Source organism: Pagrus major, chromosome 21 (genome assembly GCF_040436345.1).
Source record: "Pagrus major chromosome 21, Pma_NU_1.0".
NCBI classification, from domain to species: domain Eukaryota; kingdom Metazoa; phylum Chordata; class Actinopteri; order Spariformes; family Sparidae; genus Pagrus; species Pagrus major.
Window position 1 is genome coordinate 16,658,831 of NC_133235.1, and position 15,728 is coordinate 16,674,558.

Genomic DNA, 15,728 nt, shown 5'->3' on the forward strand with positions numbered 1-15,728 from the left:
CAGCTTTATTGTCATAACTACAATATTAACTTCCTTGATTTCCATGAATTCACCCATTTAGTGCAGTTGCTCCTAATTTTGACCTCGGCCTCCTCGCTAGTGCCATTTGAGAGTGGTGTCAAAAAATGCCGCATTATCATGATGGTTTATATATCCACAGTCCCAAATCTTCAGGTTTACCCTTTTGAATGGCATATACAGACTACCTGGCAGTATGGAGTGGTATTTCCTCCTCAAGCAGGTGCAAAACATAAACGCGAGATGGCCGTCGGCTGAAGTCTACGTGCTGTGTTCAAGTGCAACTCTTTGGCCGAGACATAGGTGACGTGAGGCAACACAGTCGGCCTTCGTCGCCACTTGTTCTTTGCAGTTTGGGGTGTCTGGGACAAAACTACAAATGTATTAAAGTAAATAAGACAGCATCATCAACTTGTTTCATTTGTTGTTTTGCAAAAGTTGTGCGTACAAATCTTTAATGAACACGGCTTGTTATCTACACACTCTTGGAAGTCATTGTGAAAAGAAATCCCAAACTAAAAATGCCTGAGGCAGGTTGAAGCAGAGCAGGCACACTAATAAAAGTAAATGACGTTTGCTTTAGAAATAGATCCTGGGAAGCTTCAGATGCCACACATGACAGCACAAAAGAACCAGGGCAGATTTCTCTTTAATAATCTAAGAATTGTTACAAAGGACAAGTTTACAAAACTGGCTTTTCAAAGCTCAGGATCACATTGATCTGAGAACGCTGAGACGAATCTTCTTTTACAAAGATCCTGTGTGATAGAAAAGTGATGGGTAAAAGAAGACACAGGGAACAGCTAGAAAGGGGGATTATTTTTTTCCACCTCCTTCTGAGTGGAGAGTCAGAGTGTGTGGCGGGGCTAGCCTTGCTATTGATTTCTAATGTTATTCCACATCAACGGAAAACAAAAACCTTGAACCGTGCAGGCTGTCCCACCTTTTACGTCTCCCTCTCCATCGTTCCTCACTTATTGATCAGATGTCTGCTCGTTAATTAAGACATGACCGCTACCGGCTGGCTGTGCGGTCAGAGCTGCACATCTACAGGGCTGAAGCGGGGCCTGGGAATGAGAGGCAGCTAATCCATAAGTGCTAATGTGCTATTTCTCTCATCCCTGCATGTCATTTCCTATTTTTCCTGAACCTTTTTCCTGTTCTTCTTTGTTTTTTTCTTTTTCTTACCCTGCTGTTCCTTGAAAAATTGCGTCAAAGAAACCAATACCAAAAAAAACAACAAGGCCACAAGTTTCATGTCCAGTTATGTCAGAAACAGATGTGCGATATAAGAAGATGGAGATATTATAACTCTGAAACAAAGGGCGTTTTAAAGCTTACTTAAATAAAAGACGGGCCTTACTGGTCACAAAACCAGGACATTGATTCATTTTCATTTCAAACAATATGCCATTTTTGACTGGCAGGTCTCAAAACTGAAAGCGCAGCTTTGTAAAACATAAGGAAGTAAGATTATCTCATGTTAACATGACTGCAGGCTTGTAGAAATTTAAACAAGAGTTGTTTCATTCACTTCATTCCCCACTGACTTTCCACACTGGCAAATGTTAAACAAAAGCAAATTTCAAAGACCAAAAAACATATTTAATCCTGAACCTTCCCTCTGAGGTATACATGAGAGTTATTCAAAGGCAATTTTGGTACAAAAGAATTGTAGTTTATGATAAGATATGAAACATTTTAGTGTTATTATATGCTCCCCAATGTTCCCCTGCAGCCATAGAGAAACTCTGGATCTCCCTCTCCCGGTGGGAATCCTGAACTCATAAAAGTGGCACACACTTCAAATGTGTCTCATACTTAAAAAGAGTCTAAATTTGTAACTTCTTCACAGCGCATTCACATGACGGGCATCACACCCCACTCATAGATCTAAACCGCGAGGATATCTGGAGTGTGTGCTTTTCAATGGTCCTATATAGAAACTCAAGAAAAAGCAGTATAATTGAATTACACCATATCATCTACTTTATAATATGCCTCATTTAAGCCACTGATATTTAAATATCCTTCCATCATGAGCTGTCTTTACGTGTTTCTTTCCTACTAAAGAGTATGAGTTCATAAGGCAGGATGCAGATTGTGTTTGAGTAAAGGATGTTAAGGATGTAAGATTTTTAGTTCAGTTGGAGGAAACATTTCAGAGTTTGTGATTATTGTATCCTATCAAAAACAAATTTTATGACTGGTTTTCCAATAAAGATGCGGCCACACATGTTTGAAAAATTGAAGTCATTATTCCAGCAGTGTCATTTAGCACAATGTTACCAAATCACTCTCATATGCTGATTGCAGTGTGTGATCGCTTTCCTCATTTTTAATTTATTACCCAATTCAGGATGTCACATCCCTTGTGAGTCTTAAGTGCAGGCCGCTTTTGTTCGGCTAATGCAATCATACCCCGACGTGGTAATGTTTTTACACAAATACTACAGCATGTATATCTGTTTCTGCAGGTTGTTGCTCTCTAAAAAGAGTGAGACGTAATTAGATGATGCTTCGACCACTACAAAGACTGCAGAGCATCCAGAGCCTCACAGTGTGTAAACAGCTTTGTAGCTGGGTTTTTAACCCAGAACATGTTTTTCCTCCTTCAGTATTTTCACATGGAAAGATTTTTGAACCCAAATTCACCCTCATCTTTGAGCAGTTCCTGTTTCTTTCCCTTTGGGGACGTTTGCTGCCTCAGATGGATGCTGTTTCTTTTCATGTCTGGTGAGGAGTGTGTCAGGAGCTTGCTGTTTATTAGAATCAGCCATTTGCCAAAGTTCAAATTGTTGATCCGCTATTTGTATTGTATATCATGCCCAGACAGTTAGCAGTATACACTAAGTAAGGGGTTTTTAAGCGATCTTAACCTGAATCTCTAAAGGTGACAAAAAGATGTCGCATCGTGTCCTTTGAGTTATCCCTGACTGGAACTCAGTCAACATTCTAGAGATCTGAAAATACTGAACGAGCAAGGCGGTAGCTATTTTGGGGACAAGTGGTGCAGTTTATGGGTAGGTGGAGGGTTTAACACTATAATGCAAATTTTAAGGCTGCTTTGATGCTTTTTTAAGCAAAAGTTGGACAAAAACTAGTTGGAAGTTAAGCTGCAACAACTCACTCACAGCAGAAATTAAGCAGAAACCAGTTGAAAGTTTCCTGGAAATTTGTCAAAAAAATTACCAGCTATTTATCAAATGCTTATTCAAAAATATTAGAATATTATTATTGAATAATATTGGGGTAGTTTTCAATGGATTTGACAGTAATGACAGTTACTTGACAGTTTGAGGTAATTACTGTCGTAATTTGGGGATAATAATAAAAACCAAATTGAAATAGATTGCACCTATTTACCATGAAATTTCTTGACCTGTAAAATTACCAACGAATATTTATGATGTGTGGCAGCGTTGGAGAAATTCTTCATGAACTAAGCACTTGAAAATATGGTTGCAGCTCTGCTATTAAGAGCAGAGATCTAACAGAATTGTTTACTGAAGAGGGTATCTTGGATTGTTCATTATTTAGGAGTTTAAAATGTGGTGAGTTGGGAAGAAATACATTTATACATGGCTGAAAGCCAAAGTAAACACTGAATCAAGCCTATCAAACACTGTAATTTATCCAGTACTGGACTGAAATCTCCCTTGTTGCCCCTTTAAATGGATACACTGCAGTCTTGCCCTTCACATAACCACACACACATGCACACACAAACCCACTGGCTCTTATCCAGCCTCTCACATACAGTACACACACACAAGTACGCTTCCAATCCTCCAAGCCCGTGCCCTGTGAACCATGACAGCTGTAGCCAGCTTGATTGACAGAGTTTGAAAGTCAGGTTCAAGTGCAGGTTCACACGACCCCCAGCGATACTTCGCTACCACCGCAAGGTTCTCGCTGGCTCTGCCAACGCCTGCTCACTTATCTTCCACCAGATGCCTGTCACATGCTGCGATGTTTTCTGCCAGTCATCTCACGGTCTCCGGCGTTTAATTAGTGCTCATTAAGGCCCAAGCTTTCTTTGTAAATAATATATGGAGAGAAAGTGCATCAGCATAAGCTGTCTCTGGAGAGACAGCAGCCACGAACAGTAAACTCATCAACATATCCGCTTTGCTATACTTACTGTATGATCATCTTTACCAGCAGTGGAACAGACAGACAGACAGACAGAGTTCACATTGTGTATATGTGTGTGTGTGTGTGTGTGTCCTTTCTTGAGTAATGCAGGGGCAAAGCATGTTTTTTCTCATCACAGTAAAGTATCACTTTATACTTTTCTGAAACAGATTTTTTATTCGTACTTTCATCCTTCATGCTGTAGTAGATGAGTGCATGCAGTAAGCAACACTTGCATGCTTCTTTGCTCACACACACTCAAACACACACACAAACACACACACCCACACACACACAGAGTACACAGAGCATGCAGCCGGCCTCTGATTTCCATATTAATATGTCTTTCCCACTGCCGATTTCTTCACGGCTTCCTCCTTGTCTCTGCGGCTTACATCACATGAATGAGACGGCCCTCCACCATGAGGGCTGAGGTGGGATGGGGGGGTTGGACATTACCATACTGTATTCCTACATCAATGCACAACTTCAATAATAGGCCCTGTCATTGAAACAAATCACAGTCTTTCAGTGGCAGTGGCCCAAGCCACACGAATTCAAATTTCATTTCGCCTCGGCAGAAAATTGAAGCAGGGGGAATTAACTTGTGATCCATTCCTAATATTTCTCCAACAATTTGGGGAGCCCTGGCGGGGCTACTTTATATTTCAGTGGGGGACGCAAACAATTTGCTTGAGATGTATTACATTACACCCCGAAGAATGACAAAATTGGCCACAGCACAGAGCGACGAAAACAAGCCTAATCGGACTCCTCAATTTCACGGTGACACAGGCTGGTGTAATGAGGTGACTCTGTGACTCCCCTCCTCTCCTCATGAAAAAGTTCAGTGCCATTTGAAACGTAAAAGGAAGCAGTCAATGTAAAGTAACACTGTCAAAGTCATTATGTTACCTTCAGTCGCCTTGTTCCTGCTCAAATTGTTTTCGTTGAGGTCGACTTTTGTCTTTTCTTTCCCTGAGACGTTGCGTTGTGGAGTTTGCTGAAGGCAGCCTGGATGAAACTAAAAATTCTAACCAGATGAGGTTGTACATTACAGCAAACATCCTTTCAACTTTTTTCATTCCATATTTATTTGTAGATCAAAATATTCAAGCTGTATTATTCATCTGAGTAAACATGAATGATTTCATTTACTCCAAAAGAGTAAACACAGTTGAGCAAACCAATTAACCTTGAATATATTTTCCAACATGAAACTTTCCAATTTATTTGTGTCATCTTTCAACAACAGGTCATACATTCATATTTTAGTTATTTAATTGTTATATTTAATGTTCTGTAAATGTTATTTCCAAATACTAAGGTCTACGTGATTTGATTAGTTGTAGCTTAATTAAACATTAAATACTGAACGTTGTGAAACACTTTTTGGGTGTCACCCTGCAGCCAGCTCTGCAGCTTGAATCCTACTTAAAGTATTATTATTATTGAATTAAGCCAGTCATTGCTGACATGGAGCCAGATATCCAGGGACCTGGTGATCATCCGTAATTTAAGAGTTGACTTTTGACCTGTCCAAATTACGCCCATTTTCATCTGATCACCCTTTTAAGACACCGTTACAGTGGTAGCACAGATAAACGGCAGTGACAGGCAGTTTTTCTAAATCCTGCTGAGACATACGGTATATTTTTTGATACTTCTTAAGGTGATAGTAGGCTGATTTAGTATCAAAGTGTATGTCTGAGCCAGTGATTACACCAAGATTTCCTTCCTCTTCAGCACCAAGAATAATAATTCTATTTAAAAATCATTTAATATAATTTTGCCAATAACAGAGTGGAAGATTGTCAAATATTGTATAAAATATAATAATGTTTGACATCTGTGTCAGTGAAGGAAAGGACAATAAGAAACAGGATCCAAGAGCTAGAAAACGCAACAGAAACAGGACCATGTTCCTGATTTTTAAATGAAATTCTCCCATTTTGTTCTCTGTGTAGCTCACATGTATCACAGCCTTCATTCCTCTCATGTAAAAGACATCAAACATCCTCTCTTTCCCCGTAAGGTGTTGGGCAGGTTATTATAGTTTGTCCAGGTAACACATTGACATTCATCTAAAACTTTCAGCAAGGCCAAAGTTTCACTCACCAGCCTTGATCTGTCCATATCTGTCAGAGCTATCACTGGTTCAGGATATGTGAGGTTCTCCAAGTGTCTTGTCGAGGGAAGTTTCAGGAAACCTCAGTATGTATTTATACAGCATGGAGGTGCATTACAGGTTCTGACCATGGGCGACTTGAGGTGAGATGCAGAGCTGAGGGAGAGTGGTTTGCTCACTCAGTCTTATCGGTCAGTGTGGCGTTCATGGGTTAAATCTCTGAAGGAAAAAGAAAGAAGTAAAGTACGAAAATACTGTATCACTGTTTTTATAAAAACCCTGCATAAATATTCGCAGGAGAATAAAAGAGACAGACATTTTTCTCATCAGTGTATCACCTGGCCCTTTAAGTCTCAGATTTGTAACCTACCACAGGTCCAAACAATCATTTAGGTCAATCACATCATTGCTTGTGCAAACTTTTTGGAGGAATCTAGGTATCACATTCAGTCTGTTTCAACAGGATTTCAAGGACTTTACTTGAACTCAAATGTAGGCACTGAAATGCAGTTTGAACGATGGTTATATATATCCAAGATGTCAAAACAACTCTTCATCTAAATTTAGCTCACTTTGAACTGAAACATCTATCAATGCTCTTCTTTTTTTAATGCCAATATAGTCTGCAAACACGAACCCAGGTGTTTTCAGTTATTCTGACTTATTGCAACTCAGCTCAGGTGGGAAGGAATGATTAAAGTTACCAAGTTCAATCCATCAAAAGCCTTTTTTTGTTTTTCATTCGGACTTGTCAGAGTAGGAAAAGAACAGGTGTTAGTAACAATAACGATGGTCCTGTTCTATTCAAGTGTCCCAGGAAGCCATGACAGTAGACAAGTTTCCATCCAAATGCAGCGCAAATTTTAACCGACTTTCCAAAAAAATTCCTACTTCTGGTGTTTGTTTTATTCATGCTGAATGAAAACACATAAAAACAGGCTGATGGAAAACTTACCAGAACCCGTAAACCAAAACAGCTTAAATAAATTCAGCCATCATTAAGTTTAATATTTACACGACTCGAATGTGTGAAAACTGTCTCATTTGAGATGAGCCAGGCCTGCGCAGAATCGATCGCTGCACAGTCCATGCCGGTTAAATATGTGTCCAACTTGATCGGGACTCATGACATCATGCACGCATGGTTGATTATAATCACATGACAGCGAGGTGGATGCAGTTTCAAGAGCTAAGCTCCGCTGTCCGTCCCCGCCAAGCGCAAGACGCAGTGCATGATGGGAAACACCTAGCTATTCAAAGAGTCAACAATCAGTCGTTTCATAGAAACCCTCCATTTTTGTTGAATTGGAGAGATTTTGATTTTATTCATCTGATTTTAACGGAATACCTATAAATATAACATAACATTAATAAATGTGTGGCTGATGGTGACATTTAGTAATCAGAGATTCAAATCATTCATGTTAACTATAGTATTACATACAATATATCGAAGTTGTAGTCTATTCTGTATTAACATTGGACTGATTTAACTGTTGCAACACATAAAACTTCTGCTAAGTAGAATGTTAAGCACTGACAGTCTTAATTTGACATTTAAATAAAGCAGCAAACTTGTGATTGTGTGGGAATTCAAGTAAATTGAGGTTGAAAAATGAACAGAAATCACAGATCGCCTGACTTCCTCAAAGCTCAAACTTAATTGCAGCTTTTTGTCTCTGCCCACTGCTGTTTCTGCCAGCTCTCATCCACTTTCCGTGCACAGTTCATCTCAAACAGGCCTATTGTCTCCTGTGAAGAGGAGCCCATATCAATGTAAATGGTGTAATTTGCCCCACCTTAACAGGTACAACAAGAGAGTAGCCTGAGGGAGATGTCAATCACACACACTCTGTACACACCCACAATGTCTTTAGAGGTCTAATTACACAGATAAGTGAAAACAGCTGTGTGGGTGGACTTGTCGGGCATCAAAAGCAAGATGTGAAGGAAGATGTCTATTGAATTATTTCACCTTTCTGGCCCCATGATAACTTGTGTGTTGTTTTATGAATTATAGGCACAGCTTCCGGTTATTCCTTTCATTGACGAGAGTCAGCCCTTGCTACAGGTTTCTTCACTTTTCTTAGAGATTTAGGAGAAATATAGATGTGGGAGTAACCAATCTATATTTCATTTCTACTACCAAGGGATCGGAAGAAAAATCTAAAGACGTTTCAGATAGCAGTAACAAACTATGTAAGATTAATGTGCAGTTAACAGAACTTTATCATCAGTAGTAATGGAGCCAATAAAGTAGCTTATTTTGTCACTGTAATACTAAATACTTTGCTAGAATGAATAGTTTTGAATAGTTAAACACAAAGAAAAGAAACATTATTGTTCTGTCAGATATTTAGATCCTGGCTACAAAGTAACAGTTGCAAAGTTACCTTTTGTAAAACAATAAAAGAAAATACCCAGTGGTGGAAAGAGTACTGGATCTTTACTCAAGTACAAGAACAGTTACATTACTGAAATATTACTCAGTTACAAGTAAAACTACTGGTATTAAAATAAATACGCATTAGTTACTTTTTAACCGTTGATGTTTGATGCATTATCGATAGCAGGCATTCACTCAAAGGGGTTTCTGATTCTCCAAATCTTCGCTCTAAATCACTCCCAACTCCTGTTCTGTTCTGCTCAGTGGTCTAACTGAGTAGATTACATGCTTGAATGTATTCTTCATTACAAGTAAAATTACTGACTAGAAAACATACTCATAAAAGTACCCCAAAACATGACTTCATTATAGTAATTGGAGTAAATGTAATAAGTTACTTCCACCCCTGAAAATTCCCACCATACCAAATATTAAAACCTTTTTGCGAATGCAAAACTACTGTAATAAGTCCCTTTCCTCAGTGGGTAATACTGTAACATAGCGAGTTACTTTTTAATGGCAGTAATCTTGGTATATAACAAGTTATTTTTAAATGCGACACCAGCGAACACTGTCTGTGTGATACCATTTGTTCTCAAAGAAACCAGTTCAATGAAAGGAATGACCTGAGGTTGCACCCATAATTCAAGCTAAGTATCATGGGACTCAGACTGTGAAAAGTTTTAAAAGCTTTAATAGCTCCACAGTTTTTTCACCCTTTTTTTCCAAAAAGGATGTTTCTACTGGATTGCCTTGATGAACAAGAAATCACTTACCACTAACTTTAATTCTGTGACATTTTTTATCTGCTCTTTCTACAGACTCATTATGGCTTTTAGAAACAAACATTTACATGGCTGAATAGCTTGACACTGAGTTCACTGTAATCTGTTGGCAATCTGTCTGAGAGGTAATGCAACACGGTTGTTATATCACATCCTTTAGTCTTCAGTATTTACCTCAGAGATGTATGCAGATAAATGTGTAATTTTTTCTAAATGTGGCCAAAAACAGAAACACATTTACAGTTGTTTATCTCAAGCAAAAGTTAAACTTTATGAAATCAGTCACTTTAATGGGATTTTTAAGGGAAGTCTTTGTAAGGTTCAACTTGAAAATACTCAACGACAAAAAAAAAAAGAAAGATTCCCTGTCATCTCAGGCTCTTCTACTTTGAGGTTCTTTTTAACAAGTTCTGTGCTCCTCTCTTGTCTTGAAGCACAGATGCTAGAAGCTGTCACAAGTAAGAAAAGCTGTGTAAGACATTGTGAGCCTGTCACCACGGTGCCAAAGAGCCAGGAGAAACCAAGGTTAGGCAGCAGCCAGAGGAGAAGACACAGGGCACTGCTGCCGTCTGCTCCAGAATGTCGACATAAACTAGACCCTCGCCCCACCTTACTTCGCTCTAGAGATTTGTTCTTAGTTACATTTAGCATGCAAATGTATTTAGTCAGAATTAAAACCAGAATCTGTATCACATTATTCACCAAGCGCAGCAAAAATGTCTTCTTCTCTTTTTTTCCAGTGTGAGGATTAAAGAAGTAATTTAAAACTAAGAAGGTCACGACAACATTCATAATTAGATGGAGCCTCAAGTCAACTCTAAATGCAAAAGTGTTGGTCTATTCGAAGTACAAAAAGATAGCACAGTAGCATTATCATAAGCAGCAATGATAACAAAAATATACAAAAAATATGATAAAAGAAAAAATCAACAAAACAAAAGCCAACCACCCAAAAAAGGAGGTAGATACATTTTTAAAAGACTAATTATTTACTTTTTCATAAGTCTTAAACACAGGAGAGATTTTTAAATGTTTAATCAGACTTTGAAAATTGTTCAACAAATTGTTTTCTTTTTCTACACTGACCTTTCCGGCTTCAGTGTGAGATACCACCGGAGGTGAGAAAATATTTATCAAAATCACCAAACAGAAACATATTTTTTTAAACACATACACCTGAACAAGAGCACATACACTCTTTATCCGTAACAGTGTTCATTTCATCCTTTCTCAGAGCATTTTTATCTCCAGCTGAAGAAATGCAATTGATGTGAAGGACAGAGAAGCTAAAGGATCCCCAGTGTCTCCTAGGGGAGGGTCACTTGTATGGATAATAGATAATACCAATTGCTATTGGGCAGTACACGGGATAAAAGGTCATTAAAACTTTCAGAGATGTCTCTTTGTAATGGTGCCGGTTCAAAACGCTGGACATACATGGGATCTCTTCCCTCTTGTGACCCAAACTGGGGACAGTAATGCTCTCTGATTTCAATATGACAATGCCAGCGGCAAAAGCATCACATCCCAGAGCCCCCCTGAGTCCACATCCCTGGCTCTATCAGCGTGCTACTCGCGCCGGTTGGGCCCAATGATCCAAATTTTGCTGGTTTTTAATTAAATGGAAGGTCAAATCTCATCGCTTTTTACTTCAGGGAGCCTCTGCTGTCTGCATGGCAGAAGAGCTACACCCAGTCATTAATTTTATGGAGCAGGGACTTTAATTGATTAAAAAGTTAAGGACTATGGGGAACGCGTCGTGAGAGGCACCAGCATTTAGTTGCTGTGAATGTGGTTTGATATTTATTTGCATCCATTATGGCTGCTAATATTGTGAGACAGCACATCACCTGAGGAAAGATGGTGATTTTCTTGTATAGATAGACTAAAAAAGTTGTTTTCTACTTTAATGCTGCTGAGGCAGTGACAATCATGTAACTGTAAATTGTGTTTACTTTTCTCTGGCTTGAACCCTAAAGGTTTTCCATTAGGAGTTTTCTGTATTTTAAATCATTGCAAACAGTCAAAATCCTGTTGTGAAATGTCTAAAACTGCAGTGAGAATTTTGTACACTGTTTCTATTGTTACTAATGCTGGTGCTATTTTCGGCACTTTTGTTACCAAGTGAGCTCCTCACAGATAGTTCTGTATTGCTCATAATGCCTCTTCCAAAATAAAGATTTTTTACCGACATGATTAACCACTTTTGCCATTTGGGGCAAGACTTTTTAAACCGTCCTATTTATAAGCTGTAAGAGACAGTTTATAACACACTGTTATATAGTTTTAAACAGATAAAGGGGCATTTTCTGTATAGAAATGTAAATATTAGGTGTGTCACGATATGACAATATTCACGATAACTGTAATATCAAAAAAGTGAATATTGATATCTTTTTAATGACACACACATGATAATATTGGGTGAATAAAGATGTTTGACTTTGTGCATCTTTTGTTAAAGAGTTCATCAGGTTGCCTTTTCTCTGGTAATTCAGTGTAAGTATTCTTTTATTACCTTAGTGAATCTCTCTCCACCTCCCTAATCTTGTATTTTGAGGGTCATTTTGCCACAAAAAAAGACACAAAGCACACAGGTAAACAGATTAAAGATAGATTTGATTGATAGCATTTTTTTCAAATGTCAAATTCTACAGGTATAGCGATTATATCGTTATCGTGAATTTGTTTGACCATGATGATCCTGCAGTGAAAATCCGATATTCTGACAACCCTGGTATATATGTATTAACTTTTACCTTACACATCCATAACTAATGTAGAAACTGTTAATAAATGATTTAAAACACATTATTATATAGTTGGAATCATATATAATGATCACATCAGGGGTTTTAAATACAACTTCAAACCGTTTAATGTGCACAAACATGTAATACATTCTTTAAAATTGTTAAATGCCAACATACAGTATAAGGCATATCAATATTTATAATTTGAAACCCTAATGTTAACATACAAAAGATGTATACATACATGCATTTGTGGATACTCACTTGTTACACTATAAAATTGCAGTAAACCATTAAGAGGATATCTTTCACTTAAAGCAACATTATGTAGAAATTGGCATTTTGTGCAATTTGGCGCCCCCCACAGTTTCTAAGTGCAACACCACTGTCGTAAATACAAATCCCAGGTCTGTAACAATTTGTCAGACGTAATGTAGGTGCTAACTACAAACAAAACTCAAACAAACAATGTTATGTGTTGAAAACTTGTAACTTTAAGGTAAAAAAAGTTACATAATGCTGCTTTAAATTCATTAAAATATTCATATTTGCAAACAGTTCAAACCCCAATCAAGCACCTTTCATTTCCAAAATAGTTCAAAAAAGCACTATGCAGAAAATCACATAAGTAACTGTCTCTATGGTGCTTATAGATGCTTAGATAAGTGTTACCCATATGCAGATGTTACCAGACATCCACATGATTTTAGACATTATTCAGTGGCTTTACTGCTTCTTGTCCCCCACACACAACAGGCTATAGTTTCCCTTGTTTCCCGCAGTTATCTATCATTAATACGAGATGTCACACTGAGGCCAGGAAGTCAATTAGAATGGATGTATTTCTGACTGCTGCTGTCATTTCTCAGTCTCATGTTCACTGCGATTGTAGGCAACAGATACCCGGCTCCTCAGTCTCAAATGGGAGAAATCTTCCCTCGGAAGCACTTTGTAAAAACAAACATAGTCATGATGTGAAACCATGAGCCGCCCGGACCCCTGGAGACGGGTAGTGTGTCAGATCCACTCGATGTTTCCCCTCCCCAACTGTTTCTGTATCAACCTCCAACCTCCCAAGAAGCTGAGGTCACTAGATGTAACATTTTACCCTCTTAGGAATAAAATCAAATACGGAGACTTATATTTGGAATACATGTGGTATATGAAACCGTAATATGTCAATGTGATGACAAACAGAACGTTTTCTGCCTCCAACAGAGCTCTTCACTGGGAGTAAGCACAACTTTCACTGAAATAAAACAGGTTATATTCTGAGAGATTTACTCTCGGTTCATTCTCGTTGTTCACTCCAACTGCGACCAACTTATTCTTTTTCCGCTCGCTTGGAAATACAAGCGTGCTTGTTCCATGTGGTCAGAACAGGGGTGGATTTGGTCTAGTGTTGAAAGCCGTCAGGCCTCCTCTCCTCTCCTGTCAGGAGCATCTGTCAACCCTGCCACAGTTCTGTCTAATAAACCAGCTCCGTCGACTGGTAGGGTTTCCTGCCTGAAGGCTCCCTTGCCAAATATCCCAGCAACTTTGAAGACAAAGAAAAAAGAGAATTCTCAGGCTACGCTGCTTCTCTTTATGCTATCATCTCTCTATCAGATCCCTGTTTTGTGCTCAATTAGTAAATGTTACAGAGTGTCTTTCATTTCGCTCTCAGAGTGGCAAAAGTGACCTCATTCGCATCGCTGTTCTCTCCTCAGGGGCGGCAACAAATGAGGCCTTGTATTTTAAAGGAGAGGATAATGAAGCTTTGTGGAGGCACGATCCATGTCAGATAACCCACCAGGATTTCAATTTACCCCTGTCAAAAAATTTGAAAAGCGCAAATAAACATTGCTGCAAGGGCAGACTTTGTGTATTCCCTCCAGAGGGTATTGATTCAATGGGTGCAGAATGATGCCTATTCATGCGTCCGTCTTTTGTTGTTATCATTCTGTCTCAGGTGCAAGTGCAACCTGCATGCCAACAGCTGTGTGTTTGACAAGGGGAAGCTGGGCTGTGAGTGTGAACACAACACCACAGGGTCAGACTGCAGCCGCTGTAAGAAGCACTACCACGGAAGAGCCTGGAGTGTCGGCTCCTACCTCCCTATTCCCAAAGGAACAGCAAATATATGTAAGTATTTTTGATTTTCAGTAGATACAGACTGGCCATATGGCTAATTTATATGTGATATTGTTGGTGGTGGTAGTAACACACAATTTCCAGTCTGGTTACAACAGACAGTGATACCCGACGAAGGTATGAATGAAATGAAATTTTGTACCTTTTATTTTTGATTAAGCTTTGCAACAGGCGTTAGCTGTAAGCTAGCTAGCAACAGACACACTGATCATCTCTGTTGGCAAATGTCCTTGTCTGTGTTTTTGCATTAATTTGCAGCATCCCAAATAATTGCATCTACTTGCATCTTTCCACTGACCTTGCCTGCAATGGGCCCTTCTCTTAAATTCCCCTCACATTCTGGTGGATGGTAGATATGTCAAAAGGAATTACAGTGAAACAAGAGGGTGCAGTTTGCATCCTGTACCTCCCAACAATCACTGTTGATTCCTTTCAATCCTGCTGGTCTTCTATTAATGCTGTTAGTAGTTCACACTTCCGGATTTTACCCCTGATTTTCCACCAGACAACAGTTTTTTGAGATTAACAAAAGCAAAAACGTGTTAGCTCGGCACTCAGTCACTACTGTATGTGCTTACTGTTCAAAGACGCAATCCAAGAGCTCACCGATGCCTCACTGACACCCGAAAGATATCAAGCAAGGTCAAAATCTGGTCATGTTGGGGTCAGGACAGGAATTTCATGCAACTTGTGGATATCTATTTAAGAAAAGAGTCCTGTCGACACAATATTTCTTTTCCTAGGATGGCCCTCAAAGAATGGCTGCCTACTCTGTCTCTGATTGGCATACCCTGACCAATTGTTACTCCTCATGCCTAAACCAAAACAACCAAACCAATGTAGTCAACTAGTACTAGCCAGTCAGAGGCAGAGTAGGGTGGGTCATTCCTTCATTATCCTTGTAAAAAAAAAAATTGGTTACATGCACATATCACGTCATTACCACGTCACTTCCTGTATCTGTTTTCACAACAAAACATAGTTTGGAGACCAGACAGACTCGTCAGGGTTCCTCCTGATTAAAGATCTTATAATGTGTGACCCCTGACCCGGATTAGAAGCTTTCAACCGCGACAATAATTGTTATTGTTCACCAACAATAATAATAATGGAACAGTTATCAGGCAGTCAATAAATAACAGTTCCACAAAACTTCCCTAAGGTATTGTAAAATGACCGTAAACTTAGATTATTTTGTGAAACACATAGTTTCAGTTGTCTATATATAGTGTGGCCAATCAGAAAACCCTGAAAACAGTCAGAGACTCATGGGTCATTTTGGAAGGCAGTGAAATGAGCATTTGTTCTGCATATTCACCTCTTGCCTGTTTGTGTTAGGGTTAGATATTGACTCTATTAAATCATGGTATGTTTCATTCAATCAACAC

The 15,728-nt window shown here is 38.9% G+C and overlaps 1 protein-coding gene across 1 annotated transcript in view; it reads left to right on the forward strand.

Annotated features, from left to right (window-relative positions):
* The window catches only part of LOC141017035 (netrin-G1-like), a 61,241-nt gene that overhangs the window by 32,173 nt on the left and 13,340 nt on the right, over positions 1-15,728 (forward strand). The window contains exon 3 of the mRNA XM_073491655.1: positions 14,159-14,331. Coding sequence (XP_073347756.1) covers positions 14,159-14,331 — 173 coding nt within the window. The remainder of the gene's footprint in view (positions 1-14,158; positions 14,332-15,728) is intronic.